Source organism: Alexandromys fortis, unplaced genomic scaffold, assembly GCF_014885135.2.
Source record: "Alexandromys fortis isolate MF-2015 unplaced genomic scaffold, M_Fortis_MF-2015_v1.1 scaffold_36, whole genome shotgun sequence".
Taxonomy (NCBI): domain Eukaryota; kingdom Metazoa; phylum Chordata; class Mammalia; order Rodentia; family Cricetidae; genus Alexandromys; species Alexandromys fortis.
In genome coordinates, this window is record NW_026067915.1 from 10,297,970 (window position 1) to 10,316,111 (window position 18,142).

General features: G+C 39.4%; 1 protein-coding gene and 1 pseudogene across 2 annotated transcripts in view; one reads left to right on the forward strand and one right to left on the reverse strand.

The window, feature by feature from the left end:
* Nucleotides 1–18,142, forward strand: part of Smarcc1 (SWI/SNF related, matrix associated, actin dependent regulator of chromatin subfamily c member 1) — a 106,166-nt gene that overhangs the window by 52,195 nt on the left and 35,829 nt on the right. For both annotated transcript variants that reach the window (XM_050139242.1, XM_050139243.1), the window contains exons 19-22: nucleotides 3,079–3,138; nucleotides 6,434–6,692; nucleotides 7,944–8,105; nucleotides 16,896–16,951. In XM_050139242.1, the coding sequence (XP_049995199.1) occupies nucleotides 3,079–3,138; nucleotides 6,434–6,692; nucleotides 7,944–8,105; nucleotides 16,896–16,951 (537 nt within the window). The remainder of the gene's footprint in view (nucleotides 1–3,078; nucleotides 3,139–6,433; nucleotides 6,693–7,943; nucleotides 8,106–16,895; nucleotides 16,952–18,142) is intronic.
* On the reverse strand, nucleotides 9,315–9,706 carry LOC126499848 (60S ribosomal protein L31-like; annotated as a pseudogene).

Consider the following 18,142-nt stretch of genomic DNA (forward strand, 5'->3'; position numbering starts at 1 on the left):
CAGAAACTTGAGTTTAGAACATAGACACAAGTAAAAGTAATACATGGAAGAAGATATACCTACATACACTGTAGAGCTGGAGCACTGTATTGATACTAGCATAAGTAGATTGCAGATGAAGCTACTTAAACACATCTGGTGATAATAAGCTGTAATTGAAGCTGGGCGGTGGGGGCACATTCCTTTAATCCCAGCACTTGGGAGGCAGAGGCAGGCGTATCTCTGTGAGTTCGAGACCAGCCTGGTCTACAGAGCTAGTTCCAGGACAGGCTCCAAAGCCACAGAGAAACCCTGTCTTGAAAAAAACCAAGACGGAAAAAAAAAAGCTGTTAATTGAGAAGGCATGATATTTTCAGATCCCAAATCCATAGATGTGCATATAGGCTATTTAAAAGCATAGAAATATGTAAACAAAAATAGAAAAAAATGAGAAATAGTCAAGACTAGGATGGACTTCTTTTTTGTTTTTTTAAATACTTATTTATTATGTAGACAATATACTTTCTGTGTATATGCCTGCAGGCCAGAAGAGGGCACCAGACCTCATTATAGATGGTTGTGAGCCACCATGTGGTTGCCGGGAATTGAACTCAGGACCTTTGGAAGAGCAGGCAATGCTCTTAACCTCTGAGCCATCTCTCCAGCCCGGGTGGACTTATTTCTATTCCTGTGTACCTGGTAGTCAAAACAGCACTCTAGGTCAAGATTCCACTGCTTAAGTTGTAGCAAATACCAAAGAAATGTAGAATGCTCCTAAAGGCAAGCATAGATATCCAATTATTAATAGACATACAACTAGTGAAACCAAAAATAAGAAACAATTGTAAAATCTTACATAGAACTGACAAAATGAAAATAACTTAAATGTTTATTAGTAATATTTTTTTGTTTGTTCAAGCACTGTAATAGTGTAAAAAGTAAAAGGAACATTCCACTTACTTTCATACAGATTACATGACTAGGACAAAATCCATCCCCCAAACTCATCATAATTGCTGTATATGTATTATGCGTATAGGCTACACTTGAAGCCTAGTGTCCTTAGAGGTCAGAAGTGGCCATTATATTCCTTGATCTGTACTTAAAATTGTTTGTAACCGCCTGAGTGGTGGAACCTGAGCTTGTTTTCTCTCCTAGAGCACTAAGTGCCCTTAAGCACTAAGCTTTATATCTTGCTCCCTTTCACAATTTTTTTTTTTTTACATGGGAAGGAAGTTTTTATCTGAAATCCTCAGATTTGTGCACTTCAGTAAATATAAAAGAAACAAACCATACAGAATTCTCCTGCAGCTTACATTTCTAAGCCCCTGAAGAGGCTTGTGAAAGCCCCTTGTCTTTAAGTTAGGAAATAGGTCTTGATGTAAGCAGTGCAGATGCAGCGAATTCTTGTACGTGGAAGAAATGGAGTGATGGTTGTTGGCCTGCTCATCAGTGCTGTCTGTGTCTAAGTTGTATAGTTGTCCCCAGATTTTTCTGTGTTTGGTTCCTTCTGAGGTCAGATGAAATGTTAATGGTTTTGTTTCTCAATCTGATTGATACCTCTGATTCGGGTTTATTAAGAAGTTCCTTTGTCTTAAAATACTTCTAAGTGCATTTTAGCAATATATTGTGAGTGCATATTTTCATTAAACTTGCTTTTATAGTCAAAGATTTATCTCAATGAGACTTCACTTGCCTACCATGTCCTATTGTCTGGGTTAATTTCTATGTACCACAAAACTAGAAAAAAACTAACTTTTAGGAATTCTGGATACTTAGCTTAAAAACTGAATTTGGGGATTTTTGTGTTTAGTTTTGCAAATGTTCGATACTCATCATGATTTAAACTGAACGTTGTAGAGGCCTAGTAAAGCATAATTAAATCTTTACTGTGTGCGTGTAACTGAGATACAGAATGAAATTCTAGCATTTACATTGGTAAGATTTAGCAACACAACCATGGAATGGTAATTTTTCTATTTATATATAACAGGTTTTCAAAGATTAGCGAAGTTAAAAGTAGGAAAATTTGTAATATTATAGCATTTGTCTTTGGAGTTCATACATTTAAAAGTAGAGAATATTATCAACTATTCCATGTAGCCTGTCCCAAGTAAATCTATGATTGGAACATTTCCTTCAAATCAAGGATTATCTTGTCATAGCTTAGATGGCTTATAACCTATAGGGTACCTATATCCTAAAACCATCTTTCTCATGGAAAGGATTGTCGAGAAAGGTCATGTGAGCTTCAGGAACGACTTGGAGACTTTTCAGAGATAGAGATTGGGATAATGTGGAATTGTTAGGGTTGGAATTAAGAAGCCAAACTTTGGGGGTCGAAGATGACCCAGTAGCTGAGGATACTTACTGGTCTTGCAAAGGACCTTGGTTGGGTCCTACCACTCACAAGGAACTTACTACCTTATATAAGTCCAGTTGCAGGGATCTGCTGCCCTCTCTGGCCTTTGTGTGTACTGTTTGCACATGGTGCACACATGTGGGCCAAACACTCGCATCGCTAAAGTTAAAGTAAATTATTAAAAAATAATCTAGTGTTGTATATATGTGGTGCTATTTGTCCTAGAATTTTAGGGAAAGATCTTTGTTCACGTTTAACTAGATATTTATCTTAATATTTTCCCCACTGTATTTATTTATGTGTGTATGTGTGTGCACACTCATGGTTGTGTGGAGGTCACAGGACAAGTTTTGGAAGACACTGTTCTCTTTCAATCATGTGGGTTCTGGAGAATCAGACTCAGGCTTCTTGCCCTAACAGTGACAGCCTTTACCCTGTCATCCTTCTGTCTGGCTCTTAGATTAGTTTTGTATAATTATAGATGATTTTTCTTATTCATAAATTTTCAGATTGCATATCTTCCCAAGTTGAAATATTATGGAAGTAGTTCCTGTGACTGTTGAAAACAAGGGTCTGTTAAAGCATTTCGGGCCTTCTGCTGACGGTTTTGAATGTTTAGTTATTGGGGACTCATCTTGGTGGATTGAATAAAGCCCTGCTGTGAGCTTGACAACGTCTGCTGAGCCCCGCACTGTGCATCTGTGATGAATAAATGGATCTCTACTTTTTGTCTTTAGAGCAAAGGTGCTAGTGCCGGAAGGGAGTGGACCGAGCAGGAGACTCTCCTTCTCCTGGAGGTAAGCTAACAGTGACATAGGCCTGCAACTGATGCATGCAAGTTTCTACTTCCTCGCTTTTCTTCATTGTCTCTCAGGAGAATTCGAAAAGATAACTTTTTTAGTGTTTTTGTTACTATTTTTAGTTATTCTAGTCTGTCCTTTGGATGTCAGTGTTAAGCATGTGCCTTTTCAGTACCACGTTTTAAAATCAGAACTCTTGACCAGCCGCGCCTGTCATGCATAGTGATTGGACAGGAGTGTGTACTCAATACTCCCAAGGAATACAGCTTTTTTGCAGTGCTGTTTTGGAATCTTTGTGCCATGAGGAGAAATTTAATTGTACTAGAACTGAAAACAGCAACAGTTACTTCTGCACACTGGTGTTCTTTGGTTTTCGTTAAGTTCAGTGGATAGGACTGGAGAGATGGCTCAACCATTAAAGACTAGATTCACAACCAAAAATATGAGATTAATGGGTATTACAGAGTGACGTAAGAAGTTCTGAGCTACTGTTTACTCTGAACGTACTGAAGCAAACTGGTTTACCCTTAAACAATAGTACATTTTCTTTGCTGCAGGTGAGATCTAGACTGTATTTATGTTGATTTTTTTTTTTTAACCTAAGACGAAGTAAGTCTCAGCAGCATTGTTTACCATTAACACTGTCCATAAATGCAGTTTGTTAGCACAATCACTAGCTTAAAAATTGATTTTCCATGGGCTGGCAAGATGGCTCAGCGGTTAAGAGCACTGACTTCTCTTTTAGAGGTCCTGAGTTCAATTCCCAGCAACCACATGGTGGCTCACAGCCATCTGTAATGAGATCTGGTGCCCTCTTCTGGTGTGCAAGTGTACATGGAAGAAATGTTGTATATATAATAAATAAATAAATCTTTAAAAAAGGTTTGTTTGTTTTTTTTTTTAAAGTTGGTTTTCCTGTATACAGCCTCTAATCCTAGCATTTGAAGGCTGGTGCCTAAGGATTGCAAGTCCTTTCCTTTCATGATTAGATATGACAACTCTGTCTTAAAAACCTTCATAGAAAAAACAACACACATGCATATACACACACAGAAAATGCCAGGTATGGTGGCACACGCCTTTAATCCCAGCACTTGGGAGGCAGAGGCAGGTGGATCTCTGTGAGTTGAGGCCAGCCTAGTCTATAAGAGCTAGTTCTAGGACAGGTTCCAAAGCTGCAGAGAAATCCTGTCCCTGTCTTGAAAAGCCAGATTAAAAAAAGAAAAGGGGGTGGAGTGGGGGCTACACTGCTTAGGCCACATAGGATCCCTTTTTTCAGAAACCAAAGCACATTTCTGTCCTTCCGTATTTGTACCTTGGCCTTTGGTGTACTTTGTTTTTCTAGCCTTCAGATCTGTTAGAAAATTCATTTTTGTGATTTAGCCATAAGTCAACACAGTTTTGAGTAGTTGGGCTAACAGCAGTACATTTGAATAACTCTGGCACTGGGATAAAAAAAAGGAGGTAGCTAAGGGCTTTGTTGTTTCACTTGTGTTGTGGAGGGCACATGACACTACATGGAGGCAGTGTTTCTCTTCCCCAGTATAGGAGCCAAGGATTGAACTCAAGTGGTCCTGCTTGGCTGCAAAGCTGAGCCAAATGACTGACTTTCTGGGCTCTAGCTTAGAGAGTGCCCTGTGTCTAAAAATCAGGTGGACAATAACCTTACATTGACCTCTGGTCGTGCACACACGTGGCATGACGGCTCACACACCTGTTTCTATACACAACCTCAAGATAAGCTTCAGAATAGTAAACCAGCGAAATTATGAGTTATATCCAAATGAAACTTAGATTTCTCTGTAATGGGTAAATCTAGTTGCTTCATTGGGATACGTTTAAAAATATTTCTGACTATTTTTTGATACTGCCCACTCATTGTGTGGGTGTTTGTTTTGAGACCAAGTACTTTACGTAGCCCTAGTTGTGGAACTCATTGTGTAAACCAAGCTGGCCTTAAAGTCAGACGTTTACCTGCCTCCACTTCCTCAGTGCTGACATGTTTCACCATGCCTGGCCACTTTTATTTCTTATTGTTTTTTTTTCATTTTTATTTATTTTGTTTTTTTAAGATACGGTTTCTCTGTGTTGCTTTGGAGCCTGTTTTGGAACTCACTCTGTAGACCAGGCAGGCCTTGAACTCACAGAGACCTACCTGCTTCTGCCTCCCAAGTGCTGTATATTAAAGTGTATGCCACCACCTCCTGGCTTAGAATAGTGTCTTTGGATTTGACGAACCCTTCAGCTGGAGGAGGAGGGAATGGGGTTGTTTTGATCATGTTTGGGCTTATGCTAAAAGATAAAATGTGATATCATTGAAGGCAAGAGAGATAATTTGTTTTAAGTGTTTTTTAGTGTTGTAAAAATGTAAGAAGCTCTACCTAGGACACACAAAAGCTCCTGGCTTTAATCCCAGATGCCCCCACCAGAAAATGAACAGGGTAGGAAGTCATGGCCCTAGACACATGTATGTTCCGCAAGCCACTAAAAGTGTCTTCTAAGTTGCTTCAGTCCTTATATATATATATATATATATTTCAAAATCTTACTGTTAGTCTCATTTTCTATTAAATTATATCATCTTGTAGATCTTAATTTTATTATTTTGTGTTTCTATGTACGTGTTTATACGTGTTGTCCGAGTCTATGTGGAAAGCAGGACAACTGTGGGATCAGTGTCTAGCATCATCTGGGCTGCTGAACAGTTACTTGTGTCTAAGCCACCCTGCTTATCCCTGCTGGTAGTCTTTGATAACTTCTGATTTAGCCTGAGCGTAGAATGGTAGCTGAGGAATTAACTGTGTCTCTTCATTTAGTTAATCATTGACTTCTCTTACTTTGATTTTCTTTATATCATGTTCTTCTTACATAATTTATTGCCTTTTATTTCATTTTCATGCTGTTCCAACTGTTTTTTTTTTCCAATTTAAATTTGTTCATTCCCACTAGAGAAATACAAGTATTGCTTTTGTCTTCTGTTCTTCTTTTAACCTGTCATTTGATATTCAGTGTTAATCCTCTACTACTACTCCATAGTTTCTTTGGAATTTTTTATATAAACATTACTGATTCTTTTAAACAATAGTGTTATAATAGCATATATTTTATTTAATGTATACAAGTAATTATTTATGTTATTATTTTGAGATAGGCTCTTTCCCAGTCTGATAATCTTCAAGACTTCTGTCTCAGTTTACTGAGCACTGAGGTTCAAAGGCATGTGCCATCACAACTAAATCGCTACCCAGTTTTTGATTGATATTAACAGTCTTTTGTTTATGTGTTCATTTAGGCCCTGGAGATGTACAAGGATGATTGGAATAAAGTCTCAGAACATGTTGGAAGTCGTACTCAGGATGAATGCATCCTCCATTTTTTGAGGCTTCCCATTGAGGACCCATACCTTGAAAATTCAGATGCTTCCCTTGGGCCGCTAGCTTACCAGCCTGTCCCTTTCAGCCAGTCAGGGAACCCAGTGATGAGTACTGTTGCTTTTTTAGCATCTGTAGTTGACCCCCGTGTGGCCTCTGCTGCAGCAAAAGCAGCTTTGGGTATGTACTGTCTGTGTTAGCTACTTCTCCAGCACTAACATCTGACCTCAGATTTGATATTATTGGCCATGAGCTTAAACTTGTTTAAAGTGCCTGCTATGTAAGCATGAGGACCTGAATTTGGCTTTCCAAAGCCCATGTAAGAGCTGGACATTCCAGTATGTGCTTGTAGCATCTGCCCTGGGGCAGAGATGAATGGTGAGACAGTATCTCAGGGAGTAAGATGGAGGAAAAAGTGATAGAGAAAATCTGGCCTGATGTAAACCTGGAGTGCGCTAGTAAGCTATTTTACACGCAAACAGAAACCCACACATACACACTCACAAATGTTTTAATATATGCATATATCTGTTATTATACTCATTTATGTAAATCACCAAAAAGACCCTAAAGATAATGGGCTTCATTAAAAATTATAAATAACCTTTTAAAGTATTCATAGGTTGTAAGTTAAGAGCATTTGTTAAGTTTTCTTCCACTTTTTTAAAGACCTATTTTGTGTGTGTTCGTGCAGTCACCTACCGTGATATATGTCTGAAGGTCAGAGGACTAGCAGTGGAAAGTTTGGTTCTTTCCTCCCCACGTGTGCCTTGTGAATTAACTTAAAACCCTCAGTCTAGCCCCAAGTGCCTTTTCCTGCTGAGCTATCTTGCTGGCCAATATAATATTTCTTTAGAATGGGGGAAGCAGCTAGATGTGATGTCAGACACCTACGAGATGCCAGCTTCTGCCTGGCAGAGGCAAAAGAATCACGACCTTTTGGTTCATCTTAGACTCCTGTGGATCTTGTCTCCTACATACGTATACACACACATTTTCTCCCCTCTCGAATATATAAAGAAAAAGAAATGTTTTTGTGGCATTAGGTGATTAGTAGAGTTAAGGAATGAAACTTACTTTGTATTTTTGTAGTAAATTAATTGTGTCCAAATGGTCTTATGTTAATAGGATTTTTGTCTTTATAGTGGTTTGGTCCTTGGTGATTTTACAACTACCAGTCTAGCCAACACAAAGGTAAAAGTAGGACTGCAGTTTTAATTGTTACCAATAGATCATCAAAAATCTTTAAAAATATATTTAAAAAGTTACTATGATGTTTAGGGTAAAATATTTGATTGATTCATTTTACCTTCTGCCCCAGAGAGTTTATTGCAACAAAACCAATGCTGTTATGCCAGATACTCTGGATCATGTGTAGGAGCACATAGCTATGCAAAATGAAAATGTTATTTTCTTTTTATCTTTAATCAGAGGAGTTTTCTCGGGTCCGAGAAGAAGTACCACTGGAATTAGTTGAAGCACATGTCAAAAAGGTACAAGAGGCCGCAAGAGCCTCTGGGAAGGTGGACCCCACCTATGGCTTGGAAAGCAGCTGTATTGCAGGCACAGGTCCTGATGAGCCAGAGAAGCTTGGTGAGTCACTGCTGTGCCCAGGACTTGGTTACTAGATGTTTATATTCCCTGTCAGTGTGCAAAATAAGAGGATTTGCTTACACTTAAGCGAACAAAATGATTAGTATAAACTTGGCTCTTAAGTTTACTGTATGATTTTTTTTCTCCCCTCTCACATACTTGTGGGGCATGGGACATGATGGCACAGAGAAAGCAAGAACTGAATACAAGCCTGGAAATTGAACAGTATTACAGTTATGACTTTCTCTGTTTTTTGAGTCAGGGTTTCTCTGTTTAACACCTGGCTGTCCTGGAATTCCCTATGTCCTGATTCTTTGTTTAGCACAGTGTTCTCCAGGATCGTACATCGTTCTTTGCTTTGCTGAATAGTGCTCTGAGCATATGTTCAGTGTTAGTTTATTTTTCATCAGCGCATAGACATTTATCCTGTACATTTCTTCTGTTTTTTACTGCTTTTATACTACTTCCAAATAATGATAATCATTTTATACAACCATTTTGTGAACACAGTATTTCTCGGTTCTGTGGTAGTCTGTGTTTAGCTCTCTAAAAAACTGTCAGACATTTCCATTATGCCTGTATATTTGAGGTTCTTACTGGTGTATAGGAGTTCCCATTTCTCAACCTTCTTTTCATCGGTGTTTGTTTTGTATTTGCCACCCTATTGGTTTGAAGTGGATATCTTCATGATTCTCTTGATGAGGATGGATCTTTTACAGCCTCCTGCGCCCCCCGCCCCTTTGTGTGTATGTGTGTGGGGTGTTTGGTTTTCAAGATGGGTTTTCTGGAACGCACTGTGTAGACCGGGTTGACCTCGAACTGTCAGAGATCCGCCTGCCTCTGCTTCCAGAGTGTTGGGATTAAAGGCATGCGCCATCATTTTTTTTTTTTCAGAATACTTTGAATTAAATTTTGAGGTTAGTAGTGTCAGCTCTCCCTCCCTACAATCATCGTGACTGTTCTCATTTGCCTATGCGTGTGAACTTTGTCACTATTGTCAAGTACAGCTTAGAAAGGTCATAATCAGGATTCCATTGTCTGTCTGTATCAAGCTGGAAAAACTCCCTTAATTTCTTCCTTGACCCATTGATGATTCAGGTGAGCATTGTTTAATTTCCATGTGTTTGTGTGTTTTCTGGAATTAGTATTGTTGTTGACTTCTAGTTTTTTTTTTTTTGGCTGTTCTCCAACTTTATTTGAGATTCAGTAGGTTAGTTCTCATCCACATTGACTGTCTGTAGATTTTTGAATGTGGTAACAGGCACGTAAGTTACCAACGTGTAGAGTTTGTTTGGTGAGTCCTCATCCTCATTACGTTTTCTGGACAAACGTACCCGGATACGATATGGAACATTCCTTATTCCTTTGGCCCAGACGGCTTTATTGAGCCTGGTATCAATCCGCACATCTGGAGTCCCCATCTCCTTCATGGCAAATTTCCGGATTTCTTTGAGTGCCCTAGGAGCACGCTTCTTAAAGCCCACGCCATGGATGCGCTTGTGAATGTTGATGGTGTATTCTCAGGTCACCACCTCGTTGATGGCAGAACGGCCCTTCTTCTCGCCACCCTTCTTTGCGGGAGCCATTCTGCCGGGCCTAAGCTGGAAAGGACGGGCGCGAGGGATTCGACTTCTAGTTTTATACCATGGTGATCTGATAAAGTACATTGGGTTATTCCAACTTTTTTTTTATTTGTTGAGGTTTGTTTTGTTACTGAGTATGTGGTCAGTTTTTGAGAAGGTTTCATGAGGTGCTGAGAAGAAGGTATATTCTTTTCTGTTTGGATGGAATATTCTATAGATGTCTGTTAAGTCCAGTTGAGTCATAACATCTGTCAATTCTCTTATTTCTCTGTTCATTGTTTGTCTGATTGGCCTGTCCAGTAGTGAGAGGGGAGTGTTGAAGTCTCCCACTATTAGCCTGTGATATATGATTTAAACTTTAGAAGTGTTTCTTTGACATATGAGGGTAACCTTGTTTTGGGGGTATAGATGTTCAGTATTGAAATTTCCTCTTGATGGATTTTTCCTGTTACTAATATGAAATGACCTTCTTTTGTCTCTTTTGATTGATTTTAGTTTGAAGTCTATTTGGGTAAATATTAGGATAGCTACACCCCCTTGTTTCTTAGGTCCATTTGATTGGTATATTTTTTTCCCAACCCTTTACTCTGAGACGATGTCTATCTCTGAGGTTGAGATGTGTTTCTTGTATGTAGAAAAAGGATGGATTCTGTTTTCATATCCAATCTGTTAGCCTGTGCCCTTTTATAGGTGAGTTGAGTCCATTTATATTAAGGGATATTGATGACCAGTGATTGCTGTTTCCTGTTAATTTAGTTTCCATTGTTGGTGATGTTAATCTGTGTTTTCCCTTTCTTTGGGATTTGCTGCTATGAGGCCATCAATTTTCTGTGTTTTTTGTTGGTGTAGCCAACTTCCTTGGGTTGAAGTTTTCCTTCTAGTAATTTGTGTAGGGCTGGGTTTGTGGCTAGGTATTAGTGGAATCTAGATTTGTCATGGAATATCTTGTTTTGTCCTTCTATGGTGATTGACAGTTTTGCAGGGTATAGTAGTCTGGGCTGGCATCCATGGTCTCTTTATGTCTGCATAACGCTTGACCACAACCTTCTGGCTTTCACTGTCTCCACTAGAAGTCAGATGTAATTCTGATAGGTCTACCTTTGTATGTTACTTGACCTATTTCCTTTGCAGCTCTTAATAGTCTTTCTTTACTCTGTATGTTTAGTGTTTTATTATGTGCGAGAGGACTTTTTACTTGGATCCAGTCCTGCTTACTCCCTCAGAGGTCCCAGACTCTCGTTCAGACCTGCAGAGGTTCAGGTTCCTGCCTGTTCCCTTTGATGTCCCAGATCAATGTCTGGACCCACAGAGGTGTCCTGGCTCAGGCCTCCTCCGTCTGAGGACCCAGATTCACGCCTGGCCATGCTGAGATATCTGGTTCTTGCTTATTCCCTCAGAGGTGCCAGGTTCACTCCCGCCCAGACTGTCAGAGTTCCTGGCTCAGGCCTAGTTCTTGAGAGATCCTAGACTCAGGCCTAGACCCACTGGGGTTCTGGCCTTAGGTCTACTCCCTTGAAGGTCCCAGGTTCACATCCGGACCCTCAGCAGTCTCTGGCTCTGGCTCACTAGCTCAACGGTTACTCCCCTGTACCTGTTCCAGTGAGATCTCTGACTCTGGGATGTGTTTGCTGGCTCAGTCCTGATCCACAGTGTCCTGGAACTGGGTTGGCTTCTGGAGCTGTATTTGCTCCTGTCTTCTGCTCCCAGTGGAGCTTGTTTGCTCTCTGTCCTAGGTAGTCACACCTACTTTTATAGTGCTGGGACATTAATGCAGAGCTTGTGCGTGTGAGCCAAGTACTTCACCATCTGACCGGTTAGCCCCCTTCATTCCTTTGGTAGCCGAGCAGTACCTGCTGTGCTGACACACTGTAGTTACATACACATTCACTAGCTGGTAGGCTTGATTCGTTTCCTTTTTCAGTCATGAGCTTTTCCTTTTAATTTCTCATTACTGATTAGATAGCATATGAAATGGATAAATTATGGGTAGATATAAGCCAAAAGGGGCTTATACAAAATTAAGAAAAATTCCCAGGCAGTGTTTGTGCAAGCCTTTAATCCCAGCACTTGGGAGGCAGAGGCAGGTGGATCTCTGAGTTCGAGGCCAGACGGGTCTACAAGAGCTAGTTCTAGGACAGCCAGGGCAAAACACACATACTATACACAAAACCAAACAACACAAAATTAAGAAGAATTTACAGTGTTTCTCCAAATATTTAAATTGTGAGGATAATTTTTAAGTCATTCTTTGGCTGTAATTTCCAAATGTCAAAACTAAACAAAGATATCACAAGGAAAGGATAACACATACATAAACTAATCTTTTTTTTTGTTGTTGTTGTTTTGACACAGGGTTTTTCTGTAGCTTTGGAACTAGCTCTTGTAGATCAGGCTGGCCTCGAACTCACAGAGATCCGCCTGCCTCTGCTGGGATTAAAGGCGTGTGCCACCACTGCCCGGCACACAAACAAATCTTTAAAAGAAAAATCCTATAAATCCTATGACTCAAGAGTTTTTCAAGTTTTTATCTGTTGTCACCATGGTGTGCAGTGGCACAGCAGAACTACTGACTGGAGCTTAGTGACCATTGACCGACCTTCCCCAGTTCTACATAGCCTGAGCTCTGGGACCTGTCCTTGCCCCCTCAATTTCTGTCAGGCTAGCTTTTTACAATTTTATTTTATTTTATTTTGGTGTATGTGTCTTTGTGTGTGATATGTTTAATGTTAGTACATGCTTGTATCCCTGTGTTTATGGAGGCCAGAGGACATCAGGTTTCCTTTCCTTCCTGTCATGCGACTTACTGTTAATCTACGGCCATAGTATGTATTTAGACAAATGCCATTTTGTTTTCAAGTTATTTTTGTTCATTTATTTCAAATTAAGTTGTAGGTAGTGTGTGATTCTTTGGACCTTTAAGTAGTTTGCATGTGTTTTATAAAAATAAGTATAGTTTTCTTCAATACCTAGCATAATGGTGTGAATCTAAGTAGTTTTTTGATTTTTGAGATAGTCTTTCTCTTTATCCCTGACTGTCCCTGAGTTCATTTTGGAGTTGTGTGTATTTGTGTTTATATGTACATGTGAGTGCAGGTGCCAGGGGACTCCAGAAACAGAGTGTGGCATCTCTTGGAACTGTAGTTATAGTTAGATATGAGCCACCCTTTATGGGTGTTGAAAATTAAATTCTCATTCTTTGAAAAAGCAGTTGGTGCTTTTAACCACTAAGCTGTCTCTTTACTCCCCTCCCAACACCCATCTCTTAACACTTTTTGTGTATCAAGGGGCACAGAGGGAAAATTGCGGCAGTCAGTTCTCTCCTTTCACCTTGTGGGTCCTTAGGACCTAGCTCAGGTTATCTGTCGGTGGCAGTTTATCAGCTGAGCCATCTTACAAGATGTAGCCATTTTTTTAAGGACAAACTTCCTCAAGGAGGATGGAATGAGCAGGAGTCAGTAAGTCAATAAGGATCTGGTCTGTCAGACATTTTATTGTAAATTCTGCTTAGATTTATTTGGTCACAAGTTTTTAGTGTCTGCAGCTTTTTTTCTTTAGAGAATCTTGACGTGTTGAGTTGTTTTGACAAACAGGATGATCATCAAGAGTCTTTGTATCATACAGCCTGTATGAGTAAGCAGGCCTTGAGTCAGTCCTCAGAGTTATATGGAGAAGGCCCAGCTTGATCAGTTAGAGGGTTAAAAACTTGTTTCCAAACCAGGCATGGTGTTAGAAACTTCAATTCCCAGCACTCAAGGCACAGGCAGGTGGAACTGCCTGTGTTCGAGGCCAGCCTAGTCTGCTTGAAGTATAGACTAAAATCTTATGAATAGTTCATAATTGAGATTTTAACCATTAAGGACTAGTGAAGATTTAAGTAATCCTGATAATTTTACTTTTAGGGGGGGGTATAATTTCTGTTATGGAGACTATTGTGTCAAATTAGGCACTTTGTTGACTATATATATATATATATATATACACACACACANACCCATATACTTTCTTGACTATATATATATATATATATATACACACACACACACACACACACACACACCCATACCTCTTGCTATGAAGTATTTGTGTCAAGTAAGAGAACATACAGAATTGTCTAATGAGACTGACTTTTATGTTCAGTTGTACATGGTTCAAAAACAATCATTCTAGCATTGGAGGATTTCTGGGTAAAACAAAAGCACATAAATAATTATTCAAGGAACACTATGCATAGGAAGTAGTGCAAGAGTAGATGTCATTTTAGACTGAGGAATGCTTCCCATGGGTAGTGGGTTTGAGCTGAATGTTGGGACCATCTAGAATGTCCCAAGAGCAGGTTAAGGCAAGTGCTCTTTTTTAATGAACAGTGAGGGAGAAATGGAGAGGACTTTGTTCAGAGAGTGGGAAATAAACCTGGTAGCCACAATACAACATTCTTATTCAGATATGAAAAGAGTAGTCCACAATTTTAGTGCAGTTAAGAACATAAAGTGGTGACAGGCTCATGTGGTGTATACTGTTTATTAGTTGAGCGGTACTTACATTTAATGTGGAGAACGACACCTAGAGTCTCCATGTACAGAGTTCCGGTCATTCAGTGCAGCCTTTCCTCTTCTTCCTCACAAGACTGAACTTACTGGTGTCTTGAAAGAGACCAGTTACCAAAGATACTTCATGTTTTAGAAAGCAGAGCCTCCAGGGCTGAACTAACATGTGTGAGCTATGACTTCATCTGTAACACCTTTTTAAAGTTAGAGACAAATCTAAAGCCATCACTGGAACATGTTGCTTTAAGTGGCTGCTCATCATGCAGGTTTTTCTAAAACCACAACTCCACATATGTGAAAAAGAGTGAATGAGGAAACACAAATAACACTAGTTTTATGGAAACTGCTTTTTCTTTGGAGGCTCCAAGAGCTTCTGGACCACATTTTTTAATAATTGAAATAAATAAGCATTACCTTGAAGAGTATTCAGTTTGAGGGTGGGGAACACACAAAGATACTGAGATGTGACTAGTGTTATTTTAATAGCTTCATACTTTTTGTTTTATTTATGCTATAGCATCCCTTTGTGTCTGTAAATAGAGGTAGAGGTTTCTGTCCTACCCAGTCTGCAGCTATTCTCCCTATGAAACACAGAGGCTTATATTAATTATAAAGCGTTTGGTCTGTTAGCTCAGGCTTATTATTAACTAGCTCTTGCAACTTAAATTAACCCATAATTCTTATTTGTGTTTAAACATGTGTCTTGATACCGTCTCTCAGTGAGGCATTCTCATCTTGCTTCCTAGTCTGGTTGCCCCACCTATACTTTCTGCCTGGCTACCGACCAATTGGCATTTTATTAAACCAGTAATAGTGACAGATCTTTTCCGTGTACAAGATCATTATCCCACAGCGTGTGTCTCATACGGTCATTTTCTCCATGTCATCTTTTATACTCTGCTATCATGACTCTTTCAGCTTGAAATTTTCATAAATATATGCAACTTATCTTGCTCATCCCCCTACCTCCAATTCTTGTCACCCTAAATATATCTCCCTCACTAAAATATATACACATGTATGTATACATACATCCCCTTGCTAGATTCAATGTAGCATACCTTTAATCCCAGCATTCGGGAGGCAGACCGGAGGAGGATCTCTGATTTCTGGCTAAACTGGTCTTCATAGTTTGGCCACAGCAATATAGTAAGATGCTATATCAAAGAAAGAAAAGCATAAATAAATACCATATAAGCTCTCTAAGTTTAAATAAATGCTACTTATATGAGCATAGTTTGCCACTGTCTTAGGACCACATTTTCTAAGTTTTTAGGCAGCCCTGTACAAGAATTGAAGCATAGGTATTCTTTCTTTCCTTGAACTTGGCTAGACCAAAGGGGTTACATGTTGATAATATTGCTCCTTTCAAGTCCTGGTCTTGGCATGATCTGGTGCTGCTTCTGGTACTATGGTTAGAGCTTTTGGGACGGTATCAATCAGTAGCTACTTGTCAATCATTACTTTGGAAACAAAGACATTGGTGTATTCATGCTCAAAAACTAGACAATAGTTTTCCTAATCAGTAGCTTTGAGCACTGCTTTTGTGATGTTGTTAATAAGCCTGTTTAAAGTGTTTAAATCCTCTTATTGATGATAAATGCTTGCATATACAATGGGATAATATAAATTTCAATATTTAGAGGGTTTAAACCCTTTTATTAAAAAATGTGACATACTCTTATTACCTTTAAGAATGTTTGCCTGTTTTTGTTTAAAAGGATATTTTCTATAATGTCTTCTTTTTTCCCTCTACACCCTCTCCACATACATTGACATCAGATCATGTTCTTCCTTAATTCTAATAGAAAAATCTTTTTTTTTTAATATTTATTTATTTATTATGTATACAATATTCTGTCTGTGTGTATGCCTGAAGACCAGAAGAGGGCGCCAGACCTCTTTACAGATGGTTGTGAGCCACCATGTGGTTGCTGGGAATTGAACTCAGGACCTTTGGAAGAGCAGGCAATGCTCCTAACCTCTGAGCCATCTCTCCAGCCCAAAAATCTTTTTTTTTTTTTTAAATCATGTTATATAAAGGATAGATTCTGTTAATAGCATGCCTAGTGTACATTGTTATTGCACTTCTGACCAGGTGTTCTTCAGTTGTCATGGCTCCTTAGAAGATGCTCGTGCCATTATTCGTACTTCTGTGGCAGAGGCAGGTTACGTCCTTGTGTGCTGTGATAGACTTCTGGTCTCCCTGGCCAGAGTTAGATGCGCTTGTGGTTTCAGCACATATAGGACTAAGCAGTGTTTCTGTGGGTCCCAATTGAAATATGTACTCATTAAATGTTTAAATATTTTAAAAACTTTTATTACTATGTACAGAAAATTCACATGAGCATAGTATATTTCCTAAACCTTTCCCCATCAACAACCCTAGATGAAGAAACATTCGTAGCATCATTCCAGACCCTCTGCACTGAACCTGCTGTCTCCTCTGCCTTTCCCTCCTTAGTTACCACTGTCCTGACTTTGATGACATTTCTTACTCTCACACCCTTATTCCTTCCCCATCTAGTGTTTGCTATGTATGCTTGAAATCTTTTGCCACCAGGAGGGTTGAGTAATTGCAATGCATAGATACATATTACAGATGCTCTACAATACACTGACTTTTACCTATTTCTGTATTGTTTTTATTCCTTCACTTGTAGAAGGGTCTGAAGAAGAAAAGATGGAAACAGATTCCGATGGTCAGCAGCTTGAAAAGGTAAAGGCTATTCAGATGTTGCATCAGAAAAACCGTACAGGGTCTTTTTAGTTTACTGGTTTTCAGATTCTGTGATAATGTCAGGTCACCTTCAGGACCACCCTGGGTTTTCTTTAAGGTGTAGTTCTGGCTAAGCTTAATGTAGGCTGAATTCCATTGATTCTTTGCTAGAGTTTTGTCCACTCCTTGCCCTCCTTGGTACCCTGTTGAGGCACAGTTGGGAGTATGAATACAAAAGTTGTTTATTGTGAATATTGAATTGTAGGACCTGGAAGTTATACTTGTACCAGAAGAGAATTTCAGAATACTAAATGACTTTTTAGGAGAATTTAACTGCCGACAGAAGAATACTTAGTAAAGAATTTATGAGGAGCTGGCCTTTGGGGTAGATTTTAAAGAGTGAAAACTGGCAAGATTGAAATGGAGGGCCAGGATTCAAAGCCTGTGAATGTCACCTAAGTGTCCATGTCACTGCCTGTCCCTGTTCATAGGGATGGTACTGAATGTACAGCCTCTTCAAGGGCGACCTTGATGTGTGTATATTATTAGTGACTTCAGTCGCTGTGAGTGAATATACATGAATGGGATTTAAGGTCTTGATTATATGTGTTGGATGAAATTATAAAGAAAGGCTACAGTTAATATAGTTGGATAAAATTACAACAGTGTTACAGTTATCAAAGAGTTATTCTAATTTGTTATTTCATTTAATTCTTTTATTTTGGGTTGCTTTCTTTTGTAGGTGGGTTTTTTTGTTTTTTGTTTTTTTTTTTTTTGATTTTTGTTTTTTGAGACAAGGTTTCTCTGTGTAGCCCTGGCTATCCTAGAACTCACTTTGTAAACCAGACTGGCCTCAAACTCAGAGATCTGCGTGCCACCCCCGGTCTCCCACCCCCCACTACCCAACTTGTGGGTTGTTTCTGTTAGGACATAGTCGCACTGTGAACCTCTGGCTGACTGGAACTCACTGTAGTCCAGTTATCCTCAGACTTACAGATCTCTACCTGTGCCCATCTCCTGCGTGCTGAACCCTGCACTCTACCTTAATCTAGTTTATTTTTAATTGGTGTATGTATGTGTTTTGCTTACATGTATGTCTGTATCACTTGCATGCCTGGTGCCTAAGGAGGCCAGAAGAGGGCATCTGGTTCCTTTCATCAGGTTTCCTCTGGCACTGGCAGTCGCGTGCTT